At 43.4% G+C, this 27,877-nt stretch overlaps 1 protein-coding gene across 4 annotated transcripts in view; it reads left to right on the forward strand.

Annotated features, from left to right (window-relative positions):
- Nucleotides 1-27,877, forward strand: part of LOC110521552 (formin-binding protein 1-like) — a 74,800-nt gene that overhangs the window by 37,389 nt on the left and 9,534 nt on the right. For all 4 annotated transcript variants that reach the window (XR_016495170.1, XM_090231545.1, XM_021599169.3 and 1 more), the window contains exons 2-7: nucleotides 21,022-21,137; nucleotides 23,030-23,080; nucleotides 25,921-26,068; nucleotides 26,582-26,644; nucleotides 27,401-27,505; nucleotides 27,624-27,752. Coding sequence is in view for 3 of the 4 variants with exons in the window: in XM_090231545.1 (XP_090087671.1) it covers nucleotides 21,022-21,137; nucleotides 23,030-23,080; nucleotides 25,921-26,068; nucleotides 26,582-26,644; nucleotides 27,401-27,505; nucleotides 27,624-27,752 (612 nt within the window). In the remaining variant the exon portion in view is untranslated. The remainder of the gene's footprint in view (nucleotides 1-21,021; nucleotides 21,138-23,029; nucleotides 23,081-25,920; nucleotides 26,069-26,581; nucleotides 26,645-27,400; nucleotides 27,506-27,623; nucleotides 27,753-27,877) is intronic.

Raw genomic sequence — 27,877 nt, forward strand, 5'->3', positions numbered from 1 at the left:
AAAATAGTACGTTTTTAGCCTAGATTTTCCCTATTCGTCTGACCTCGGGCAGAAGATGGATGTGTTTTATTGACATGTATATTTAAGGTATATACTTTTCACAACATGTATTCAACCCTTGGAAGCACCACTATGATTTTATGTTGCGTGCAATAAACAAATCTCTGAGCTAAATGTTTTACAGACAGTCTTTAAAAACAGTCTTTCTTCCTCTCTATATAAAGTCATATCCGGCTGAGACCCTCTAGGGCTCTGTGTCATGTTAAAGGAATTAGTATTAGTGTTTAATAAATTACCATTGTGGTGTGTAGCCAGGTCACTTAAATGCTGTGTCATTAACTTTATTAGGCCAATCTGTCTTGCTCATTATGCATGACCAGAGTGCTACTGGGTGAATACCACTCTCACATGCTGAAGGGCCTGTGCTCTGATGAGAAAACAGGGCCTAGTTTATTTCCCCCAGGCCCCCATCCTTCTCATAAGGGTTAGTTAGTCATACACCACAGTATGTCTTTTGTTCCAAGGCTGAGGTATGAGTATATATGAACTAGCCAAGGCACTACTAGTATGACAAGAAGCCATTGTTTCTGCGAGCCCGTGGTGGTAGTAGGACTCATAATGTCAGTGTCTCGGTTGAAATTCCCCCCCATGACTCACTAAAGACATTGGCTACTTCCTCTCCATCAATGTTGTCTTTCTGCACGCTAAACATTTAGCCTCTGTGCCATGCAGTGAAGCACAATGTTCCTTACTTGCCAACTTGTGTATATTTTACTAAAGTCCTTGCATAAATATTGCTGAAATACTGGGTCATGCACAAAATAGCCCTTGTGTTCCTTCCTGTCAAATTTAACTCCTCAGTTTGTCCCAAATGGCCCATGAATGAGCTCACATTTCACCAAGTCTATTCATTGGTAACCAAAATCTAGACAAATATGAAATGATATGCAACTGTAGTGCTTCTGAATCGTAGGCGTATCGTCTGGAAAGCATACGATGGGCCTATCTTGTTTCACTCTTCCCTTCATCTCAAACTACTGTAACCCCTCTAAAGGGTCAGTTCTCAGGCAGTTGAATGCAAATTCACCTCCCTCCTGAAGACTCCTGAGGTTGTTAATCTGATCCACCTGATCATGTCCTGGACAAGCCAGAGTTCTGTCTGCCACATCCGCTACTCTTCGGACCCAGGAGTGTCGATGAGAGATCATCATGACAAACACAGCACGAACAGAGGCAGAGTTGTAGACCGATGCCACTTCACCGAGTGGAGTAAAGGGGGGTGAATTACCATCTCGCTCCATGTGACTGCCTGACTGCCATCCGCCTAGAACTTACTGTCAGAGGAGCCTGTGAGTCTTCAAGGCTGAGTGCATGGGGCTGCGGCCTGCAGCACCAGTGGGAAACTTCTGTCAGTACTATAGTCATTGTGTAACATTAGTCCCTGGGCCCTGCAGCCTCTTCCTGTCCCAAGTCCTCCTACGCATGATAACATTCATCTCCAGGGTCTCGTTTGATCAACAGCCCCACTGTCTCTCCATCCAAACAGCAGAATCCTCTCCTTCTCACTAGCGTCTTCCAGATGTTCCATGTATCAGCAAGGCATACTCATCCAAGCAAGAGACTCATCCAAGGCCCACAGGGATTCTGCTTCTAGAACGCTTTTGAAAAGAAATTGCCATGCTTGAAGCCAGGGAGCCAACTGCAGGCATAAAGACCATGTGGTGTGGCCAAGACATGACGTCTCTTAGCCTGCTCACTGCATGTTGAAAGTGTGCACTTTAAATGACCCCTCATCCCTCCCTTGACCCCTGCTGCGTACAACCTGATTTTTTTATTTTATTTTTTTTTTACCCTTATTTTACCACATACAGTGCCTTGCAAAGTATACATCCCCCTTGGCGTTTTTCCTATTTTGTTGCATTACAACCTGTAATTTAAATGGATATTTATTTGGATTTCATGTAATGGACATAACCAAAATAGTCCAAATTGGTGAAGTGAAATAAAAAAAATCTTGTTTTAATTAATTTTTAAAAAAAGCCCCTAAATAAGATCTGGTGCAACCAATTACCTTCAGAAGTTGCATAATTAGTTAGTCAATCGAAGTGTCACATGATCTCAGTATATATATATATATATATATATACCTGTTCTGAAAGGCTCCAGAGTCTGCAACACCACTAAGCAAGCGGCACCATGAAGACCAAGGAGCTCGCCGAACAGGTCAGGGACAAAGTTGCGGAGAAGTACAGATCGGGGTTGGTTTATAAAAAAATATCAGAAACTTTGAACATCCCACGGAGCACCATTTTTTAAAAATCGATTATTAAAAAATTGAAATAATATGGCACCACAACAAACCTGCCAAGAGGGTGCCGTCCACCAAAACTCAGACCAGGCAAGGAGGGCATTAATCAAAGAGACCAAAGAGAACCCTGAAGGAGCTGCAAAGCTCCACAGCGGAGGTTGGAGTATCTGTCCATAGGACCACTTTAAGCCGTACACTCCACAGAGCTGGGCTTTACGGAAGAGTGGCCAGAAAAAAGCAATTTCTTAAAGAGAAAAATAAGCAAACATGTTTGGTGTTCGCCAAAAGGCATGAAAGAAGATACTCTGGTTAGATGAGACAAAAATGTAGCTTTTTGGCCATCAAGGAAAACGCTATGTCTGGTGCAAATCCAACACCTCTCATCACCCCGAGAACATCATCCCCATAGTGAATCATGGTGGTGGCAGCATCATGCTATGGGGATGTTTTTCATCGGCAGGGACTGGGAAGCTGGTCAGAATTGAAGGAATGATGGATGGGGCTAAATACAGGGAAATTCTGGAGGGAAACCTGTTTCAGTCTTCCAGAGATTTGAGACTGGGATGGAGGTTCACCTTCCAGCAGGACAATGACCCTAAGCACACTGCTAAAACAACACTCGAGTGGTTTAAGGGGAAGCATTTAACTGTATTGGAATGACCTAGTCAAAGCCCAGACCTCAATCCAATTGAGAATCTGTGGTATGACTTAAAGATGGCTTTACATCAGCGGAACCCATCCAACTTGAAGGAGCTGGAGCAGTTTTGCCTTGAAGAATGGGCAAAAATCCCAGTGGCTAGATGTGCCAAGCTTATAGAGACACCCCAAGAGACTTGCAGCTGTAATTGCTGCAAAGGGTGGCTCGACAAAGTATTGACTTTGGGCAGGTGAATAGTTATGCACACTCAAGTTTTCTGTGTTTGTCTTATTTCTTGTTTTTCACAATAAAACATATTTTGCATCTTCAAAGTGGTAGGCATGTTGTGCAAATCAAATGATACAACCCCCGAAAAAAAACATGTTTAATTCCAGGTTGTAAGGCAACAAAATAGGAAAAATGCCAGGAGGGTGAATACTTTCGCAAGTTGCCTGCAAACACATTCTCATTTACAGCAACGACCTTAAGGGGATGAATGATCCAGTCAGTGCTCTGCTCTGCATGTGAGTTGGATTACCACCTCCACGGTGCTGGTGCTGCTGCAGCCTCTGTCTGCACTCTGCATGGTCAGCCTCCAGGCCGACTGTAACTTTTCCGGCTTGCCTGCCTGCCTGCCGGCAGAACAACTAGGGATCGACTGACCAGAGTCATAAATGTTGCAGGCAGCCAGGCAACTTGATACAAGGAAATGAAGACTGGAGGCTGCATAGTTTCACCTCCCCCCGCTACATTCAACCCAGAGCCTGAGCCTCTCTTTTCTGGATGTCGTCAAAACCAAATCATATCAAAGTTTATTGGTCACGTACACAGTTCAGCAGATGTTACAGGGGGGGCGGGGCAGAGAAATGCTTATGTTACTAGTGCCTAACAATGCAGTAAAATGTCAAACAAGTACATGAATAATAAAAAAAGATTAACAAGACATCAAGAACAAATCCAATTAACCCGACTAGAACTGTAACAGTATTCCAAATGCAATCTATACATGCATATATATACACTAGATTAATTTACACAAGATATATTAATGATATGTACAGCAGTAGATACTTTTGGTCATGTTGTGTATGTGGACACCTACTTGTCGAACATCTCATTCCAAAATCATGGGCATTAATATGGAGTTGGTCCCCCCTTTACTACGTTTAACAGCCTTCATTCTTTTGAGAAGGCACTAGATATTGGAATCAGTGATCGATGTTGTTCGATTAGGTCTGGCTCGCAGTCGGCATTCCAATTCATCCCAAAGGTGTTTGATGGGGTTGAGGTCAGGGCTCTGTGCAGGCCAGTCAAGTTCTTCCACAGCGATCTCGACAAACAATTTCTGTATAGACCTCGCTTTGTGCATGGGGGCATTGTCATGCTGAAACAGGAAATATTCTTCCCCAAGCTGTTGCCACAAAGTTGGAAGCGCAGAATCGCCTAGAATGTAAACCATATAGAATGCCATTATTCCTCTTCCACCAAACTTTACAGTTGGCGCTATGCATTGGGGCAGGTAGCGTCCTCCTGGCATCCACCAAACCCAGATTTGTCCGTCGTACTGCCAGATGGTGAAGTGTGATTCATTACTCCAGAGAAAGCGTTTCTACTTCTCCAGAGTCCAATGGCGGTGAGCTTTACATCACTCCAGCTGACGCTTGGCATTGCGCATGGTGATCTTAGGCTTGTGTGTGGCTGTTTGGCCATTGAACCCCATTTCATGAAGCTCCCAACGAACAGTTCTTGTGCTAACGTTGCTTCCAGAGGCTGTTCGGAACTCGGTAGTGAGTGTTGCAACCAAGGACAGGCAATTTTTATGCGCCCGAGTGTGCTGGTTGAGAGATTGCAAATAGTGCGCAAATCCGTCATCAAGGCAAAGGGTGGCTACTTTGAAGAATCTCATATATAAAATATATTTTGATTTAACACTTTTTTTGGTTACTACATGATTCCATATGTGTTATTTCATAGTTTTGATGTTTTCACTACTATTCTACAATGTAGAAAATAGTACAATAAAGAAAAACCCTTGAATGAGTAGGTGTGTCCAAACTTTTGACTGGTACTGTATGTCGAGAATACTGTGTATATAAATGCACAGTACAAAACTCCATAGCAAAATTGATAGAATTGTTGGAAATTAGCTTCCGGACCAGAGTCTGGAATACTGTATATACAGTGCATTCGGAAAGTATTTAGACCCTTGACTTTTTTCACATTTTGTTAAGTTAGCCTTATTCTAAAATGTTTTACATTTGTTTTTTCCCCCTCAATGTACACACAATACCCCATAATGACAAAGCCCCCCACAAAAAACCTACATTTCTGCAAATGTGTTAAAAACAATGTTTACATGTGTTTTCATACCCTTTACTCAGTACTTTGTTGAAGCACTTTTGGCAGCGATTACAGCCTCGGTTCTTCTTGGGTATGATGCTATGAGCTTGCTACACCTGTATTTGGAGATTTTCTCCTATTCTCTGCAGATCCTCTCAAGCTTTGTCAGGTTGGATGAGGAGCGTCACTGCACAGCTGTTTTCAGGTTTCTCCAGAGATGTTTGATTGGGTTCAAATCCGGGCTCTGGCTGGGCCACTCAAGGACATTCAGAGACTTGTCCCGAAGCCACTCCTGTGTTGTCTTGGCTGTGTGCTTAGGGTCGTTGTCCTGTTGGAAGGTGAACCTTCGCCACAGTCTGAGGTCCTGAGCGCTCTGGAGCAGGTTTTCATCATGGGTCTTTTTGTACTTTACTCCATTCATCTTTGCCCCGATCCTGACTAGTCTCCCAGTCCCTGCTGCTGAAAAACATCTGCACTGCATGATGTAGACACCACGATGCTTCATCGTAGGGATGGTGCCAGGTTTCTTCCAGACGTGACGCTTGGCATTCAGTCAGTTCAACAAGTTCAATCTTGGTTTCATCAGATCAGATTATCTTGTTTCTCATGGTCTGAAAGTCTTTAGGTTCCTTTTGGCGAAATCCAAGCGGGCTGTCATGTCTTTTACTGAGGAGTTGCTTCCGTCTGGCCACTCTACCATAAAGGCCAGATTGGTGGAGTGCTGCAGAGATGGTTGTCCTTCTGGAAGGTTCTCCCATTTCCACAGAGGAACTCTAGAGCTCTGTCAGTGAGACCATTGAGTTCTTGGTCACATCCCTGACCAAGGCCTGTCTCCCCTGATTGCTCAGTTTGGGTGTGCCGCCAGCTCTAAGGAGGGTTTTGGTGGTTCCAAACTTCTTCCATTTAAGAATGATGGAGGCCACTGTATTCTTGGACTTTCAATGCTGCAACATTTTGTTGGTACCCTTTCCCAGATCTGTTCCTCGACACAATCCTGACTTGGATCTCTACGGACAATTCCTTCATCCTCCTTTGTTTTTACTCTGGCATGCACTGTCAACTCTGGGACGTTTTATAGAGACAGGTGTGTGTGCCTTTCCAAATCATGTCCAATCAATTGCATTTACAACCGGTAGACTCAACTTTTAAAAAATATCTTAAGGATGATCAACGGAAACAGGATGTACCTGAGCTCAATTTCTAGTCTCGTATCAAAGGGTTTGAATACTTAGGTGAATAAGGTATTATTAATTTTTTTTTATACATTTGCAAGAAATGTTAAACTGTTTTTGCTTTGTCATTATGGGGTATTGTGTGTAGATTGAGGGAATTGGTTTTATTTCATCCATTTTTAGAATACGGCTGTAATCTAACAATGATGAAAAAGGAACGTGGTCTGAATTTCCGAAGGCACTGTATATATGTGAATGGTGAGTATGGACAGTATGTGAATAGAAATGTGTGTACAACTGTAGTTATATAGGGTGAGCCATGACTAGAATACACTATATAAAGTGGGTAAAAAGTTTGCAAACATTACTGAAGTGACCTGTGTTCAATGACTATGTTGGGAAGCAGTCTCTAAATTGCAGGGTTGGGTAACGGGTGGTAGCCGTTTAGTAACGGTGACTAAAGTTCAGGACCGTGTACTGGGCGGAGGCCAGCTAGTGGTGACTGTTTAACAGTCTGATTGCCAGGAGATAAGTGTTTCTCAGTCTCTCGGTCCAAGCTTTGATGCACCTGTAATGTCTGTGCGCACACATTCACACTCTCAAACTCACTACAGGCAGGGCTTGATGCCAGTGTTTTAGACAGGGTGACATTTTCCACCCTACTTTTGACACTGCCCCAGAACACCAGAGCATAATGAGGGTATTGTCCCTGCGGCTACCGTGCATTCAAAAAGTATTCAAACCCTTTGACTTTTTCCTCATTTTATTACGTTACAGCCTCATTCTAAAATTAATTAAAAAATCCTTATCAATCTACACATAATACCCCATAATGACAAAGCAAAAACCTGTTTTTTTAGATTTTTTTGCAAATGAAAACAAATACCTTATTTCCATGAGTATTCGGTCCCTTTGCTATTAGGCTTGATGTTGAGCTCCGGTGCATCCTGTTTCCATTGATCATCCTACAACTTGATTGGAGTCTACCTGTGGCAAATTCAATTGATTGGACATGATTTGGAAAGGCACACCTGTCTATATAAGGTCCCACTGTTGAGTGTGTCAGAGCAAAAACCAAGCCATTTGGTCGAAGGAATTGTCAGTAGAGCTCCGAGACAGGATTTTCTCGAGGCAAAGATCTGTGGACGAGTACCAGATTTTTTTTTTGCAGCAGCATTGAAGATCACCAAGAACACAGTGGCCTCCATCATTCTTAAATGGAAGAAGTTTGGAACCATAAAGACTCCTAGAGCTAGCCGCCCGGCCAAAGTGAGCAATCGGTGGGAAAGGGCCTTGGTCAGGGATGTTACAAATAACCTGATGGTCACTCTGACAGAGCTCCAGAGTTCCTATGTTTACATGGGACAACCATCTCTGCAGCACTCCACCAACCAGGCCTTTATGGTAGAGTGGCCAAACGGAAACCACTCCTCAGTAAAAGGCACATGACAGCCCACTTGGAGTTTGCCATAAGGCACCTAAAGGACTCTCGAACCATGAGAAACAAGATTCTCTGGTCTGATGAAACCCAAATTGAACGATTTGACCTGAATGCCAAGTGTCACGTCTTGAGGAAACCTGGCACCATCCCTACGGTGAGCCATGGTGACACCATTTGTGCTACTGGGATGTTTTTCATCAGCGGAGACTAGACAGGATTGAGGGAAAGATGAACGGAGCAAAGTACAGAGTTCCTTGATGAAAACCTGCTCCACAGCACTCAGGACCTCAGACCAAGGCGAAGGTTCAGCTTCCAACAGGACAACAAACCTAAGCACACAAGCCAAGTTAATTATTTTTATTTAACCTTTTATTTAACTAGGCAAGTTAGTTAAGAACAATTTCTTATTTTCAATAACGGCCTAGGAACAGTGGGTTAACTGCCCTGTTCAGGGGCAGAATGACAGATTTGTACCTTGTCAGCTCAGGGATTTGAACTTGCAACCTTTCGGTTATTAGTCCAACACTAACCACTAGGCTACCCTGCCGCAGTGGCTCAGGCAGAGCCTGGACTTTAACCCAATCGAACATCTATGAAGAGAATTGAAAATAGCTGTGCAGCATTCTTCTGCAGAGAAGAATAGGAGAAACTCCCCAAAAACATCTGTGCCACGCTTGTAGCGTCATACCCTAGAAGATTCAAGGCTGTAATCGCTGCCAAAGGTTCTTCAACAATACTCAGTAAAGGGTCTGAATAGTTATGTAAATTTGATGTCAGTTAAAAAAAACTAAAATAATTGCTGCCAAAAAAAACAGTTTTTGCTATGTCATTTTGTGGTATTTTGTGTAGATCGATGAAGGGGGGAAAACTATTGAATCTATTTTAGAATAAGGCTGTAACGTAACAAAATGTGGAAATACTTTATGAAGGCACTGTGCATGTATGCAAATCGAACCCCTTTATTATCTACATGGAGCAGAGCATTTCTAGTAGAGAGAGACCTTGGTAGTCCTGAGATTGTTCCAGTGATGACATCACTTCCTGACATTCTTAGTTGGGCTGTTTTCCTCTGGCCTAGGGAGATTTCTTTCCAGATATGCTTGTGTTCTTCTGGGGTCGTGGCTAGTTGCTGCTAGTCTGACGTTTTGGGTGGCTGCCTTACATGATCCCTTTGTTTTTATTCAGTGAAAGTTATTGCGTGGTCAGTAATGTGGTCTTATGGTCAGTAAAGTCTTTACTGAAATGTTAGCGGTATGGGTACTGAATTTCATCAAATCATTATGTTTGCTCTGTATCTTTCATCATGAGAGGAAATATAAGACGGTCATCTGTTTAATTTCTCCTGTGCACTGCCATTGTGCTAACTGGGCTCCCACTCTTGGAAGGGGGTTAACTTTACAAGACAGAGAAATTATATTGAAACCCAACCATCGGACCTCTGCTAAAACTGACTCTGGTTGAGATAGAAAGTGAGTGAAAGGGAAAACCGGGCTGGCTAAATGGAATAGTAGTGATGTTGGCACTGCCCTGTGTGTCTCAACACATCATCCCCAGACATTGCAAAGAGAAACATTGGAGAATGAAACCTGAACACTCAAAAGAGAAATCCGATCTGCTGAACTGGCATTTTGGGAATCTCCAAACAAATTCCTGGGAATCCAGGAATCCAAGGACGTTTCTCCCCTCTTCACACCAAAAAATACATTCCTTTCAGTCAGTCCAGCCCCTGAGAGTGAGAAACTTGGCTTGAAGTCTCTCTCCCAGACAGATCCAACGGTCTGTTGGCTTGTGCTCTGTCCTCCATACTGCTGTTCCCCCTCAGGCTTATCCATAGCGAGATCCTAGTGGTGACAGGCTTCTGTGTGGAGGTCAAGTTACTGAAAGGTGAGCTCTGGGCCCGGATCACTGGCCAGTCCATTCTGCGCTGCGCTATATTGTGCTGCATTGCACTGTGAAGCTTTGTTCTGTATGTTGTTACTGTATGGTGCGTCACAGTACAGACGTGGATGTGGTGAGCCAGAGAGGAGCAGGCAGTCAGACGATGGGATGATGAGCTCAGGGAGTTACTTATTCATGAGTATTGAGCGATGGAGGAAAGCTGACGTGGGACAGACGCTCTCGGGAACATGAACATTTTCTCCTGCTCTGTCAGCTATGGCTGGTAGTTGTGTTAATTAGTAATAGTATTCTGCACTTTGATGGCACCAGTAACCTATATCATCACAACACTCAAAAGCGAGGAGCAAAGATTAAAAGAAGTTCATGAGTCAACAGGAGCCTTTGGAGTAATGGTCAAAGCTGTGTTTCTGCTATAAGACGGGAGCCAGTCTGTCCTGGGCTTAGCCATAAGTCCTCAGTTGTCTCCTCTCTTCATGAAGTCAACACAGTGGCTTATAGGAGACTGAGGTCTATTTATTTTAATGCTCAGATTATTCTGATGAATTCTACTTGTTTCTTAATGCAGCTCATAGCCTGTAGGTTGTCTCATAGAAAGTTACTTTCCACACAGCATTTTGCCTTGATGTTGTCATTGGTCGATTGAAACCTCTTTTTCTCCGACTGAAGAGGCTGTGTTCTGTGTTGTAAGGATTGGCTGTATTGCACGCGCAAGCTGTTTCCCAACCGACGCATTGCTGGCGCTAAACACCACTATATATTGGGCCAGAATCAAGCTCTTATTTGGCTCTGGAACACATTCAGCATATTGTGATATCTCTGCCGCAGAGAGAGAATACTATCACTTTGAGATTAAGCAGTGAGCGGAGAATGAAAACACAAGCTGTCCTCGTAGTACACAGGCTGTCCTGGGAGGAGAGGAGGCTTTGCTCCCAGGCCCACTATGTTGAGTTCAAACTGCCTTGAGTTATATAAAACTTCCGTTAGGCCCAGTGGTGCAGCTATGCCAGGGGACCCATATGGGAATGGGCTAGTGTCAGTAAACAGGCTTGTCTCGGAGGGGAAATGGCACAGCACCAACAACTGAAGTTACATTCACAGGGTGTCTTAGTTCAATCAATCTGTGAAACAGACCTTGCTGCAGTAACACATCATTTCTATTTTTTGGGACCTGCGTATTCTTTTTTTCATCAAGGCCCCCCCCCCCGGCTTTATGGCTTTATTGCAAGGTTGTTACCCGGCGTCGTCATAGTAGTCACTGTGGGTTGCTGAGCTCAGTCCATTTGAAATATTATTTTGGGGACTTGAGGTTCTTGTGGTTTTCTTCCTATCCCCTTATTTTGCCTCTTCACACTGTAAATACCTTACCACCTCATGTTGCTGTCATGGCACATGTGATCGTGGTCTGTCCGATTCTTTGCGTGCGTATGCTGCCCTGATTTTCCTTTTAGCATTGTTTTGTATGCAAGCTGCTGCTGTCGGTATGAATTCAGGTAGACCACACCTGTACCAGGGACTGAGTTGAACTTGCTTCGTTGAGGAAGTGTGGCTGCTATATACTGTAGCCTACATGCAGACATGCCGTCACCTGCTGGATGAGTCGGGTGCTTTACAACCATTTCACTCATAATGTCATAACTCTGAACAGGCCATCCCTGGAGGTTAGAGTGTCGAGCGGTGTTGTTGAGGGACAAAACACAGGCTTAGCGCTGTGCACAGCATACCCGATGTGATGGTTGATAGGGTCCTCATCTGAACTTGCTATGCAATCAGGAGGAGAGAAGCTATCATATAAATATTATGACTTTATTAATGTAATTCTTTATGGTTATGATACTTATCACCGTCATGCTCTAACAGTACCGTGGGCCTGTAAGAGTTGGTGGCTGGCAGACAGTCGCGTGGAGTCCTATTGTTTTTCCACTTGAGCAGAGCACCAGTCTCCTGGTAAAGTAATTTCCTTGGGAGGCATGCTGCAGGGGCTTGGGATTGTGCTCACTGTACCCTGAGTAATCCCTAGCTGTGTCCATTACGCGCGCACACACATTGACAGAATATGACGTACATCAACTAACTCCGTCTCGTGTAGTTTGTCATGAACTATTTATTTGCATATGTAGAGGAATGGGATCATAATCAAAAAACAAAATCTAAACTATCTGTTTGGGTTTTGGATGAAATCAGAACATGGAGGGTAAGGAGGAGCTGGTTTACCTGCTGACGTTAATGGAAGGTAGGACACCCCGTCTGACCCGATCTTTATTTGTGGTCAATTCCGTTTCCGTGTCAATATCGGGACGATATTGGCCTTTCTTAGTCTATGGACTATCAATAATCAGTAGTAGCAGCAAGCTAGCTCATTCTCCAACAGAAGGGTGCAGTATTGAGAAACGGATTAATTGACAGTGGCCAAAAATGTAACTCCTGTTGCAAATATTTGTTCAGTTTAATTTACTAATAACAAGGCTTGTGTCGACGTGCCCGGCCATGCATGCAATAAACAAGCTAGCTAGCTAAGCAGATAGTGTAATCTTTGCAGGTCACATAGCTAACTAACCTTTTCATCTGTGGTGTTGGCTAGATAAACACAATGCTAAGATATCAGATGGGAGCTAATAGCCAACGCTATAATTTTGAACATGCACCATTTCCGGCAACAAGCCATCTGACTTGCGGTGTAACCAGAGTTTCTAAACCTCTTTTGGTGTAACGTTAGCTATTTACTGGTGTAATGATCTGACCATCCGCAATCGTGTCCGTAAATTGACACTTGATAGTCAGATTAGATGATATGTCGTAATAGGGAAAGAAGGACGTTGGCAATAGGTTTAGCTACCTAAGGATCTTCCTGCATGTTTATGGACAAAGAAACCGGTAGATCAGCGTGCACGTTCTCACTTCTCAAACTATGGACAGAACGTGCATTGACGTTAAATCGTTTTCCTACCCTCACTCTCCTTGTGAGATGTGCACATTTTAGGCTTGGTAGCAGAAGACCTCGCCATTGAGCTAGTTAACAAAGTAGCAATAAACAGCAGCCAGCAAGTGATATGAGCGATGGAGAGAGATGTGAAAGGGAATGGAGTTACAGCCTCGCTCGATCCTATCGTAGCAGTAGGATAATTTCTTGACACATTGCTGAACTAGCCAATGGAGTGGTTTTCATTTGTTTTTGTCCTGGCAGCTGAGTAAAAAAAAAAGTGATACATTTTCAAATATATAATGATATTGAATATTGGTCTAAAATATCGGCCTCCTTGACCCTCAAATCGGTATTGGCATCCACCCAAAAATGTGATATTTCTCTAATGTCAACAATCATTAACTCAACCAAAGGAGTTTCTCTGTTGGTTTACTGTGTGAAAAGACAGAGGACAATTAAGCAGAAGTGAGAATAATTGGTTCTTGTTGTTATTGGAGGCACAAGGCCTCCTTCTCTGTTCTCCATTCCCCCCCTAGGTTGTCATGAGTACAGGACCCTGACATGTGCTCAGCTTTTAAGCTCTGAAGCTCTGGAGAGCCTGAAATTGTAAAATAAGCCATTTTATTGGAGGAGAAATGATTTCCATCCAGGCAGCTGAGTGAGCTGTGTGCATGAGAATGTAGCAGCAGCAGGGGCCTGGCCGCTCAGGCAGACCTGGTCACAGTCAATGCTCCAGAAAATACTTTTTAGCCCCTTGTTTTTTCTTCTCTCTCTGTCCTCTTTCGCTCTTTCTCTGTGTCTGTGTGTTGGTGTGAAACGGTTGCAAACATCTCATTTGGCATGCTTTGCCTCGTCACAGGATGTACTTCTGGAATGGTTGTCAATTCCGTATCTGTTGTTGATTTTATAGATCCAACAGGGTACGGATACTTACATATGTTCATGATTATTTTTAAATGAACAACACATCTTTGTCCCTGAGCCAGAGGAAGGTAAAGTTATGGTATTAGTCATAGTATTAGACCATGATCTGTGCTCACATTTTCTGAAAATGGGTTTCATGTATGGTTTAACAGGCCCATGGAATTGACTGTAGCTTGCACATTCTTTATCTCCTCCCTCCCTGTGTGCATATGGACTGAGTCTGTGAAGCGTCAGTGAGGAGGGATCCATTGGGACGGCCTGCTTATTGTTCTCTCACAGGGGAAGTGTGTTGGCTGGAGTCCACCAGTCAGTCTCTGTGGGTCTGTCTAGGTCCTAAGCCAATCCTGAACACAGCCTCGCTCCCAGGCAGGGAACAAGCCATGGGAGAGATTGAGACACCCCTTCCCCTCTCTCTCTCTACTTTTCTTCTTCTCTCCCTTTCTCCCCCTCTCCTCCAGCACAGCTCAGACATGCGGAGAGGAGACGACACCAGAGCTCTCTTCAGACAGTCCACTTCAGGGTGAAACTGGAATCCATCCCTCTTTCTCTTTTCCTCTATTATCCCCCTCTCTTTTCCTCTATTATCCCCCTCTCTTTTCCTCTATTATCCCCCTCTCTTTTCCTCTATTATCCCCCTCTCTTTTCCTCTATTATCCCCCTCTCTTTCCCTCTATTATCCCCCTCTCTTTCCCTCTATTATCCCCCTCTCTTTTCCTCTATTATCCCCCTCTCTTTCCCTCTATTATCCCCCTCTCTTTCCCTCTATATTATCCCCCTCTCTTTCCCTCTATATTATCCCCCTCTCTTTCCCGCTATATTATCCCCCTCTCTTTCCCTCTATATTATCCCCCTCTCTTTCCCTCTATATTATCCCCCTCTCTTTCCCTCTATATTATCCCCCTCTCTTTCCCTCTATATTATCCCCCTCTCTGTTCCTCTATATTATCCCCCTTTCTTTTCCTCTATTATCCCCCTCTCTTTTCCTCTATCCCTCTCTTTTCCTCTATCCCTCTCTTTTCCTCTATCCCCCTATTTTCCTCTATTATCCCCCTCTTTTCCTCTATCCCCTCTCGTTTCCTCTATTATCCCCTCTCTTTTCCTCTATTATCCCCCTCTCTTTCCCTCTATATTATCCCCCTCTCTTTCCCTCTATTATCCCCCTCTCTTTCCCTCTATATTATCCCCCTCTCTTTTCATCTAATATCCCTCTCTTTCCCTCTCTATTATCCCCCTCTTTTCCTCTATTATCCCCCTCTTTTCCTCTATTATCCCCCTCTCTTTTCCTCTATTATCCCCCTCTCTTTTCCTCTATTATCCCCCTCTCTTTTCCTCTATTATCCCCCTCTCTTTTCCTCTATTATCCCCCTCTCTTTTCCTCTATTATCCCCCTCTCTTTTCCTCTATTATCCCCCTCTCTTTTCCTCTATTATCCCCCTCTCTTTCCCTCTATATATTATCTCTCTCTATATTATTCCCTATATCTCCCTCTATATTATTCCCTTCTCTTTTCCTCTATTATCCCCCTCTCTTTTCCTCTATCCCCCTCTCTTTTCCTCTATTATCCCCCTCTCTTTTCCTCTATTATCCCCCTCTCTTTTCCTCTATTATCCCCCTCTCTTTCCCTTGGTATCCCAGAACACAGCATGGGAGTTACTCACCTCACCTGACTCAGGTCTGGGCTGTGTATATATCTTTGGTGGGGATGATACTGACAGTTTTTCACCACCTATTCTCAGCCTCCAAACAAGCTCTGAAGTAGGAAGGTTAGCCCTCAGGTGAAATCAAAGGCTATCAGTATGCGGAGTCTGACTGACTTTGGTATGGCTCCACTGTTCCCTCCTAGACCTACCTAGCTGTACTGTACAGTATCCAGATGTTCTTACCGTCCTTAAGGGGGTGCCTAAAAACCGTGCATAAAAGCCCATTGGTTGTCTATTACCAGAATGCAAAGAAAATTAGCACAAGTATGAATGAATTTCCATGGAGTTATAGATATATAGGTAGGGGGAACCAAATGTCATTTTTGGTGAGTTGGACATTGTACAAGCGAATGTGAACGAGAGATATTGTGCAAATGAACAAGGTTTTGACACATGCTTGTGTAACGGATGTGAAGCGGCTAGCTTAGTTAGCGTGGGCGCTAAATAGCGTTTCAATCAGTGACGTCACTTGCTCTGAGACCTTGAAGTAGTAGTTCCCCTTGCTCTGCAAGGGCCGCGGCTTTCGTGGAGCGATGGGTAACGATGCTTCGAGGGTGACTGTTGATGTGTGCAGAAGGTCCCTAGTTCGCGCCCGGGTATGGGCGAGGGGACGGTCTAAATTTGTACTGTTACACTTGGCTGAAGGAAAAACTCTTCTGTTAGCTTCATTGTCATCAGATAACATTTTCTGCCTAAATGTGTTGCACTGATGTATTTTCTGTGAAGGAAAACTATAGTCGCATGTCCCTGATCACGCTAATGAAGCAAAAAAACACGACCCCTGTCAATACACAGCTGAACTAACCTGCTCCTGCTTTCTCCCGTTCTGCTATTTACAAACAAACACATGACTGGCGCAACTGTTCTGGGGTACTATGGTAACCTTCATAATGTAAAATAAAAATGTGACGTGTAGGGCTGACCCCATTTAGTCAACTGGTCGATTGTTTGGTCGATTGTTTGTTAGTCGACCGAGATTTCATTAGTCGGGCAGTAGCTAAACATTTAAATATAAAATCATGGTGTACAAGACACCCGTCTGAGTGGACTGATTCATTGTGGAAGACGTGGGGATGGCACAGTCCATCACTCTAAGACGTGATATTGAAAATGTATATGGTTGTATTACGTAAGAACAATTGTTATTATTTATATAACAAATGTGCTTTCTCCTGCGTTGGATAGTGAACGCTCTTCGCAGTTCTGAAACACATCAGTGCGCAGTTGAATTGGTGCCTTTTCATTAGAGGTCGACCGATTTAATCGGAATGGCCGATTTTAATTAGGGCTGATTTCAAGTTTTCATAACAATCTGTGATTTTGGACACCGATTTTGCTGATTAAAAAAAAAATATATTTTTTTGTATTTTTTAACACCTTTTATTTAATATTTATTTAACTAGGCAAGTCAGTTAAGAACACATTCTTATTTTCAATGCCGGCCTAGGAACGGTGGGTTAACTGCCTCGTTCAGGGGCAGAATGACAGATTTTCATTTGTCAGCTCGGGGGATCCAATCTTGCAACCTTACAGTTAACTAACTAGTCCAACGCAATAACGACCTGCCTCTCTCTCGTTGCACTCCATAAGGAGTCTGCCTGTTACGCGAATGCAGTATGCCAAGCAAAGTTGCTAGCTAGCATTAAACTTATCTTATAAAAATCAATTATAATCACTAGTTAACTACACGTGGTTGATATTACTAGATATTATCTAGCGTGTCCTGAGTTGCATATAATCTGAATGAGTGGTGGTAGGCAGAAGCAGGCGCGTAAACATTCATTCAAACAGCACTTTAGTGCGTTTTGCCAGCAGCTCTTCGTTGTGCGTCAAGCATTGCGCTGTTTATCACTTCAAGCCTATCAACTCCCGAGATGAGGCTGGTGTAACCAATGTGAAATGGCTGGCTAGTTAGCGCGCGCTAATAGCGTTTCAAACATCACTCGCTCTGAGCCTTGGAGTGTTTTTTTATTATATTATATTATATGTATGTATGTATGTATGTATGTATGTATGTATGTATGTATGTATGTATGTATGTATGTATATGTAATATATTTATATATATATAATATATATATATATATATGTATATGTGTGGTTTTCCTTGCTCTGCATGGGTAACGCTGCTGCTTCGAGGGTGGCTGTTGTAGTTGTGTTCCTGGTTCGAGCCCAGGGAGGAGCGAGGAGAGGGACGGAATACTGTTACACTGGCAATACCAAAGTGCCTATAAGAGTGCCTATAAGAACATCCAATAGTCAAAGGTTAATGAAACACAAATGGTATAGAGGGAAATAGTCTTATAATTCCTATAATAACTACAACCTAAAACTTCTTACCTGGGAATATTGAAGACTCATGTTAAAAGGAACCACCAGCTTTCACATGTTTCCCTGTTCTGAGCAAGGAACTGAAACGTTAGCTTTCTTACATAGCACATATTGCACTTTTACTTTCTTCTCCAACACTTTGTTTTTGCAAAAAACAAAAATAAGTTAAAATAAGTGTTCATTCAGTATTTTTGTAATTGACATTATTACAAAAAATAAAAAATAAAATCTGCCGATTTTATTCGGTATCGGGTTTTTTGGTCGTCCAATAATCGGTATCGGCGTGGAAAAATCATAATCGGTCGACCTCTACTTTTCATAGACCATGTTGCTATGTGAATAATAACAAAGTTAACCACCATATTGGTGTTGAGAACAGAGAGTGGAGGCAGCAGCGGTGTTAGGAGACGAGAAACAGGCCTTGTCTTAATTGTAAAGAAAAATAAAGTGAGGAGGAAACCCTAACTGTTAAATGTGCCTGGCTTTATAAATCATCCATATTTACCTCCAGAAATAAGACAGATCCAGCTTCTGTTGCCTGTTTTGAGTATTTGTTTAATACCCTACAGGATTCCTTGAGCACTAAGCCTCACAAAACCACAATATCGGTTAAACAATTTCACAAATTTGGCTGTTTTTAATCTTTGCCATTCTGTAATGAAGGCTTTACAGTCTCTGGTATTATTTATAATTGATTTAGTGTTTACACTGTTCCAAATTGTCAAATTATATTTATAATAATAATAACCCTCCCTTTTCTCATTATTATTATTATTATTATTATTATTATTATTATTATTATTATTATTATTATTATCATTATAATAATAAGTATAACCACCATTGAGCTGTAGGCCTAAGAGCGTGTCCTGTTTAGTTTTACTGCCTATATTTCAATATTTATAGAGGCTACTGTATCAATCATTCATTCATTTGACATCACGCAGCATACGAGTCATTCATGATTTGAAATGCAATCAAGCATTTTAGTTTTAAAATACAATAAAGCGACCCTTGAATAATTAGTGTAAATAATAAATCATTCCGTTCCAGAAATTGCATTCACGAATGTATGCGACTGTTTTTAGTCTTTGCTGTAATAAAGGCTTTAGCGTTTTTATTTTTTACAACTCTCTTGTACGCTTAATTTATTTATTGTTGTTTACGTACCAATCGTTCAGGAAAATTATATTGTAATCCAACAGCACCAGTTTGGTACACATAATATGCACGCAGCACTTGCTCCTTGCCTTTTCTTGATCTTCCAGTGTTTTCCACAACTAGTCAAATTTATTCCACACATCTGACTTCCCCTTTACCTCCTGAGCAACCAGTAAACATTCCCCTGTTTTTTTGTCATGTTCTCTGCATCCATTTTGCTGTCACGTGGTACGGCATTGAGTTTGTTATAACCCATTTATTTATGTGATCATGCTAAAGGTCAGCATGTGATGCATACATGTGTCACGTAAAGAGAGCAAGGGTTGAGGGAATAAGGATTTTTTTCCTAAACAAATGAATGATTTTGGTAGCAGAAATGTTCAGTCAGTAATGGCTATAATTATGTTGCAGCTTCAACAACGCGATAAACACTTGATGTTCTGTGGTGGTCACTGCAGCAGGAAGGAGAGACAATGGGGGCGAGTCACAGTCAGTGGCTGTCCTTTTTTAGTGCAGCGAGTCTGAGCCCAGCCCTGCACAGTGAAATCAATTGCGGTCGTACTCCCTCTAGTTATTTGTCTTAATGGATTTCATAAAACAGTGTGCTTAAAGCATCAGACAAGCTTAGTGCATATAGTTGATTTGACTTAAAACACACAATGTGGATGGATGAATATATGGTTGTCTGAGGTGTGACCCAGAAGTAGCAGGTCTCTGCTTTAGTTTTCCTGACTAACATTAGTTTCAGAGCTATTGAAACCTAGCGGTCCATTTGGAAATTATGTAGCTTTAATTTATTTGTATTTGGAAAAATACACTTTTTAAAATTTTCAGCCAAGAGGGTCACATGAGGAGAGGTTGTCAGCTGTGTTGACTGTGGTGTGGTTTCAACATTTTCCTCTCAGCCCAGCACTGTTATAAGGCATCTCTCGAAACGATACAACGTTGACCTTGTATGGATAATCATCTCAGGCTGCTTAAACCATCTAAAATATACTGTAAAGCCTGTTCTGCCTTAACGGGACATAAAAAAAAAATATATATAATAAAAAATCCACTTCATATTCATAATCTCCAGCAGCACCCCAAAATCAACATATGTGAGAATGGCGCAGTTCTATGTTTTATAGTCAAAAATATAGAGAAAGATGACTTTCCAATGACAACATATTTGTAGGCAATTCATATGCAATGCGTACTCCACAATTGGTCAAAATCACACGATGCGCACTGATGTCATTGGAAACACTTATCTACCTATATATTTTTTTACTACAAAACATAGAAACGCACCAGGTTCATATATGTTGATGTTGGGGTGCTGCTGGAGATGATGAATATGAAGTTGAAAAGTTGTAAAGTTTCCGTTTAACTCTGGAAACGATAGGTTACCGGTTCTTCTCTTAGACACCTTGGAATTCTCATCTGTAGAAGTATGGAGTGTCTATTCTGTATGCCTGTGCTGTGTGTCTGTATGCCTGTGCTGTGTGTCTGTATGCCTGTGCTGTGTGTCTGTATGCCTGTGCTGTGTGGCTGTATGCCTGTGCGCCTGTGCTGTGTGTCTGTATGCCTGTGCTGTGTGTCTGTATGCCTGTGCTGTGTGGCTGTATGCCTGTGCTGTGTGTCTGTATGCCTGTGCTGTGTGTCTGTATGCCTGTGCTGTGTGTCTGTATGCATGTGCTATGTGTCTGTATGCCTGTGCTGTGTGGCTGTATGCCTGTGCGCCTGTGCTGTGTGTCTGTATGCCTGTGCTGTGTGTCTGTATGCCTGTGCTGTGTGTCTGTATGCCTGTGCTGTGTGTCTGTATGCCTGTGCTGTGTGGCTGTATGCCTGTGCGCCTGTGCTGTGTGTCTGTATGCCTGTGCTGTGTGTCTGTATGCCTGTGCTGTGTGTCTGTATGCCTGTGCTGTGTGTGTCTGTATGCCTGTGCTGTGTGTCTTTAGCTTTCCTATCATTTGACATACTCTTGATAGTACCCAGTGTGATCATTGAGGAAGTACAGCCTTGCACAGGAATAACGTAGTGACTCAACATGTGCTTGTAATTCAATGTCAGACGACTGGGTTCTCATTCATGCCTCATTTAATTTAATCCATCATATGCATGCCACTGTAAGCACTCATATGGTCATCTCTCTCCAACCCTAACGTCTCACTTTCTCCCTCTTCTCTCCATCCCTCTCTCTCAGGACCAGTTTGAAAACCTTGACAAGCATACTCAATGGGGGATCGACTTCCTAGAGAGGTATGCAAAGTTTGTCAAGGAAAGGCTGGAGATTGAACAGACCTATGCAAAACAGTTAAGGTAAGAATATGGCTTTTATCGTTCAGTTCCATAGAACTGTTTTTGAGTGGTTTTGCCTGTACTTTACATCATTAGTTGAATGAGTATTCTGTGTAGAATACGGTATTCTGTGTTATAGATGGGTACAGTGGGGCAAAAAAGTATTTAGTCAGCCACCAATTGTGCAAGTTCTCCCACTTAAAAATATGAGAGAGGCCTGTAATTTTCATCATAGGTACACTTCAACTATGACAGACAAAATGAGAAAAAAACTCCAGAAAATCACATTAGTGGATGGATGCATTAGTACTGTATATTAACCTTCAATATGCTAATCATCTAATATCAATGTAGAATTACCGGTAATTAAATAATGACTAGGATAATTATCAAATTATGTGATTTGATGAGTATCTAAAAGTGTCCACTCAGCCTGAACAATAGGGCCAGCTCAGCCCAATCTGACATGGTTGTGCTGCCATTAATAGATTTTTGGAGGGCCACAAATCAATATAATAGATATCTAGGAGGTGGCTACTGGCCAGTCTCTAGACAGTAGAGGAGTAGGCAGATGCCAACGCCCCTCCAATGGGAACGCTGGAGTTTGTTACAGATGTAAACCCATTTATACGCTGTTGGATTGCACCCTCAAGGCTGTATCCTCCCTGACAACCATGTTATCACCTTTGGAGCAAATCTACCAAGGAGAAAAAAAAAACAACAAAGAGTTCTAAAACGACGAGTTATTTAGTTAGTGAGACCACTGGTTTGACAAGATTAGGAAGATGTAGGCTAGGTTGGTAAACCATAGGTGATCCCGCACTGATCAGATGCATATAGGTACATTCTAGCCCACATAAAATGCAACCTGCCGTAAGTATCAGTGCAGTCCCCATGGAGCGGTGGTCATCCCTGGAGCTGTGGTCATCCCTGGAGCTGTGGTTGTAACGTAGAGGCTCCAGCTGTGGCCTCTGCACCCCCACCAGGCTCTACTCCCCCCCCCCCCCTCCTCCTTTGGGTGTTGCCTAGTTACAGCACCAATATGCTGAGGAATATTTTATTTTAAAGAGATGCGTCTGAATGACGACTAAACTGGGAATGTTTAGTCACAGCGTGTGTAACCCAGTGAATATCCAGCTATGAATCATGGGCTGAAGAAGAGCTTTGTGATTTCGCCCTCATGCATTCTTAAAACATGTGCATTACATGCTGATCGGCTTCACGCTGCTACCATTTTCAGCACTCCTTCTCTCTACCGTTTCTGTGGATGTATTTCTCCCCAGTCTCTGACTCCCTGGACAGTCTGTCTGTTTGTGTGTGTGTGTGTGTGTGTAGCCACTCCCCTGCCTCCCAGGACTGGGAAACCGAGTGCTGTTTGGTGTAAGCCCCTTCATTAGTTGGTCTCAGTGGGGACTGATTGGAGGAGGGGGGCAGGGCGGCGGCAAGTTCTGAAAACCTCTCTGTATTCCTCCTCTATTCATCCCTAAAGAGCGAGTGGAACCTGAGCACTGCATGCCTGAAGAGCACCACAGCACAGCCCCACACTACAGGAGCCCCTGTCCAGAGGGACTACTTTATCAAAGACAACCATGTCTTTTGTTTTGCTCCTCCTGCATGTGTTCTGTAGGGAACAACCGAGGAGAGTGCAGGAATATCACACAGTACCAGGTTATCTGTGTCGGTCTGACCTACTTTTATCTAGTCTCTCTCTGAGGAGCGTCTGAATGCGAGAAACTGAGCTATCTCAGCCAATCATTTTATCATATTCACATACAGAAGGAAATACTGAAATAAAGAAAGAGCTGTAATTTTGGTTAATGTGCTCCTGTCTTGGGGAGTAAAAAAGGCAGCTGTCTGTTCTGTCTGTCTCACTCTTATCTGTCTCTGACCATATGTATCCTCTCTCCTCACAGGAACCTGGTTAAGAAGTACTGTCCCAAGCGCTCCAAAGATGATGAACCTAGGTGAGTAGATTAGACCCATGTGTATTAAATGGTTAACAACCTGTGAACGGTATCAGCTTTATGCCACACACACTGGGCCTTTCCACTAGACCGGTCACCACAAACACAGACTGCCATGGCAACACAGCACTTTTTAAATGTTTAATTGCTTCCATAGAATAGAGTAACAAGTCAGCAAGAGTTAGCAAGTCCTACAGCTGTGTAGGATATCTGACTCTGATGTGGACATTATTGGCTGCTATCGCACAGGAATGATATCAAAGGTCTGTGAGTGAGGGAGAGACTGAGGGAAGGAAGGAGGGAGAGACTGAGGGAAGGAAGGAGGGAGAGACTGAGGGAAGGAGGGAGGGAGAGACTGAGGGAAGGAGGGAGGGAGAGACTGAGGGAGAGGGAGACCTGAGGGAGGGAGGGAGGGAGGGAGAGACCTGAGGGAGGGAGAGATGGCTCCCTTTAGCCTCAGCCTCACAGCACTGATATTTGGGACACCAGCCTCTGAATTCTCTGAAACTCTTCCCCTAATTAATTAAATTATCCCTACATCATTTGGCCCTGTGTGCTAACACTGGTGCTGTAACAGGACAGGGAGAGGACGAGGGAGGGAGTGAAGGAGGCCCTCTAAAGGATGCATAACATAAACGTCCCTTTTTCAGGACCATGTATTTCAAAGATAAATCTTAAAAATCCAAATAACTTCACAGATCTTCATTGTAAAAGGGTTTAAACACTGTTTCCCATGCTTGTTCAATGAACCATAAACAATTAATGAACATCCACCTGTGGAACGGTCGATAAGACACTAACAGCTTACAGACGGTAGGCAATTAAGGTCACAGTTATGAACACTTAGGACACTAAACAGGCCTTTCTACTGACTCTAAAAAACACCAAAAGGAAGATGCCTAGGGTCCCTGCTCATCTGCGTGAACGTGCCTTAGGCATGCTGCAAGGAGGCATGAGGACTGCAGATGTGGCCAGGGCAATAAATTGTGAGACGCTTAAGACAGCGCTGCAGGGAGAGAGGACGGACAGCTGATCGTCCTCGCAGTGGCAGACCACGTGTAACAACACCTGCACAGGATCGGTACAGCCGAACATCACACCTGCGGGACAGGTACAGGATGGCAACAACAACTGCCTGAATTACACCAGGAACGCACAAACCCTCCATCAGTGCTCAGACTGTCCGCAATAGGCTGAGAGAGGCTGGACTGAGGTCTTGTAGATCTATTGTCTGGTGAGGACCTGCCTTACATCATCGGTAACAACGTTTCCCATAGGCACAAACCCACCGTCACGGGGGGATGGTCAGATTCGTATTTGTCGTCAAAGGAATGAGCGTTACACAGAGGCCTGTACTCTGGAGCGGGATCGATTTGGAGGTGGAGGGTCTGTCATGGTCTGGGGCGGTGTCAGTCATCTGACTGAGCTTGTTGACATTGCAGGCAATCTCAACGCTGTGCGTTACAGGGAAGACTTCCTCCTCCCTCATGTGGTTACCCTTCCTGCAGGCTCATCCTGACATGACCCTCTAGCATGACAATGCAAACAGCCATACTGCTCACTCTGTGCGTGATATCCTGCAGGAATGTCAGTGTTCTGCCATAGCCAGCGAAGAGCCCGGATCTCAAAACCATTGAGCACCTCTGGGACCTGTTGGATCGGAGGGTGAGGGCTAGGGCCATTCCCCCCAGAAATGTCCGGGAACTTGCAGGTGCCTTGGAGGAAGAGTGGGGTAACATCTCACAGCAAGAACTGGCTAAAATGGTGCAGTCCACGTGGAGGAGATGCACTGCAGTACTTAATGCAGCTGGTGGCCACACCAGATACTGGCGTACACTGGATTTTTATCCGCCCCTTTGTTCATGGACACATTATTCAATTTCTGTTAGTCACATGTCTGTGGAACTTGTTCAGTTTATGTCTCAGTTGTTGAATCTTGTTATGTTCATACAACTATTTGCACATGTTAAGTTTGCTAAAAAAAACACAGTTGACAGTGAGAGGATGTTTTCTTTTTTTGCTGAGTTTATGTCCCTATCCCTCCTTCCTTGGTCCTTCCTCAGTGGATGCGTGTGTGCAGTGTTGGAAAAAGTACACAATTTTAATACTTGAGCAAAAGTAAAATACCCTAATGGAAAATGACTAAGTAAAAGTCACCCAGTAAAATTCTACTTGAGTAAAAGTCTGTCAAAAGTAAATGTTATTGCTAAAATATTGAATGTAAAAGTATAAAGCTTTTCCAATTCCTTATATTAAGCAAACCAGATGTCACTCTACAACATTCAGATGTAATTTACACACAAATCATGTGTGTGTAGTGAGTCCGCTAGATCAGAGGAAGTAGGGATGAACCAGGGATGTTCTCTTGATAAGTGAGTGAATTTGTCCATTTTCCAGTCCTGCTATGCATTCAAAATGTAACGAGTACTTTTGGGTGTCAGGGAAAATGTACTTTTTACTCCCTACAATCTTTTAAGGAATGTTGTGAAGTAAAAGTAGTCAGAAATATAAATAGTAAAGTACAGATAGGAGAATTCTAATAAAGGGAGCTGGTGATGTCACTAAGGGGAGGTGGGTCTGTTATCAATATTATCACAGAGTCCGACATGTTATTGGCCTTTTAGTTCCCACTAGGCCTCATACTCTCTGTGTGATACAGAGGGGGAGCCGGTCTCTTTTTAATCAGAGCCTAGGTCCAGCATAGGACCAACCATATTATAGATCTGTCCATAACCACTGCCATCTGATCGGTCTTTCTCTCTATCCTCACAAATTCATTTCTAAAAGTTTACTTGCTAATATCCTTGTTTGTTGTGCTGAGTAACCTGTCCTGTGTTCAGGTTCTCGTCGTGCATGTCCTTCTACTCCATCCTGAATGAGCTGAATGACTATGCGGGGCAGAGGGAGGTAGTGGCCGAGGAGATGGGGCACAATGTGTACGGAGAGCTGATGAGGTATTCACAGGACCTCAAGTCAGAGAGGAAACACGTGAGTGGCTTTACCAGTAGGACAATAATCCCTGGATGTACGTATTGCAGGCTTCATTATGTACAGTGTTGTTATGTTGTGTATAGTAGATACTCTTGTTCGTACAGGTGCACTATCTTAATTTATTTAACGGGTGGGTCTAATCCTGAATGCTGATTGGATAAAACCGAGTAAATAGGTATTTTAACGTCAGATTCAGCCGGTGGTGACTTGTGGAATAGACACCGGCTGAATCTGACGTTAAAATACCTATTTACTCTGTTCCATCGGAAATGCAAATTGTAGTGTATTCAAGGTTTTAAAAAGGCTTCTAAAGTTTATTTCCACTTTAAAATGTCAACCTTGAATTATCCTAGCTAAATGTATCAAACCCTACACAAAAATGTAAATTTAATTTGAATCCACATAATAATTAACATTTCCTGTTGCTGCAGGATTATTTTCCCGCTGTGAGAAACTAGTCAAATTAAGATGGTACATCTGTGTGTTGAGTTGTGTGTTTTAACTCCACAGCACCTTCAGGAGGGCAGGAAGGCCCAGCAGTATCTGGACCAGTGTTGGAAACATATGGACAATGTGAGTGTGTGAGAGGAGGCAGGGAAGAGATGGATGGGTGGAGGGAGGGAGGGAGGGCCACGTGGCACAGGGCACGGAGAGGACAGGGAAGGCCCCTCGCAGGGAAGGAGGCCTGTGTGACACGTGGACCTCCAGCAGGGACCTGCTCCCCTCTGCCGACAGCCAGACGCCCAGTCCTGCTGGGCCGCCTGTGAGAGAGGGCCAAGAGGATCTCAACTTACCTCTGCACGCGCACACACACACACACACACACACACTTAAAGGAGTGCATACACACACACAGGAAGATGCATACATAAAAGAACACATCGGCACACACACACAAACATACACACACTGATGAGAGAAGTAATTCCTGCATTTCATGCCTTTCCAGTTTGCCTGTGTGTCACATTGTCAAAGGCTGAATTATTGAATTATTTTTGCTGCTTTTAGGGCTTGTGTGATTGCAGCCAGCATCAGTTGAATCTCACATTGAGAATGTCAGTAATGCCTTAGGTATTCCTCTTTGTTGCACTGTCACGTAATGCAGCACAGATTTTTTAGCAGGAGGAAAGCATACATTTATTTAGAGGTTTTTCGTTTGCTCTGCTGCCTGTTTAACCACAAAGTGTTTCTGCTCTGTTTTGCTCTCCTATCTATGTCCTGTAGAAATGGTAGAGGCTTGCATTCATTACAAGGCAGGATTGACTCCTGGTTTAGAGAAGAGGTCAATATGTCTTGACTAATAATCTGTCTCCTATTTGACTTTCTTAGAGCAAGAAGAAGTTTGAGCGGGAGTGCAAGGAGGCAGAGAAATCACAGATCAGCTACGACAGGTTAGACAACGACATCAACGCCACCAAGTCAGAGGTAGAAAAGGTAAGTCCTGCCCTGGCTTGAGCCTTGACATGTAAACTACCTACACCCATACACATCGGAGGTTGTCATTTGCTGTGTGTATTGAGTGGTCCTGAATTTCCCATCTTGTCCACTGCAGGCAAAGTCCCAGTTGTACCTGCGCACACACTCAGCAGACGAGAGTAAGAACGAGTATGCTGCTCAGCTGCAGAACTTTAACGGGGAACAGTGGAAACATTTCAATGTGGCCATTCCACAGATATTCAAGGTAAGCCACGGCCAGCCATTCTCCTCCAGGCTCCAACTTCTGTCTCATCCCGCATTGGCCGGAGAGATGGAAATCTGAGCTGTGATTGGCTCACAGGACACCAAAAGGTCAGAGGTCACGGGGTG

Source organism: Oncorhynchus mykiss, chromosome 4 (assembly GCF_057628025.1).
Source record: "Oncorhynchus mykiss isolate SJ-2025 chromosome 4, ASM5762802v1, whole genome shotgun sequence".
Classification (NCBI taxonomy): domain Eukaryota; kingdom Metazoa; phylum Chordata; class Actinopteri; order Salmoniformes; family Salmonidae; genus Oncorhynchus; species Oncorhynchus mykiss.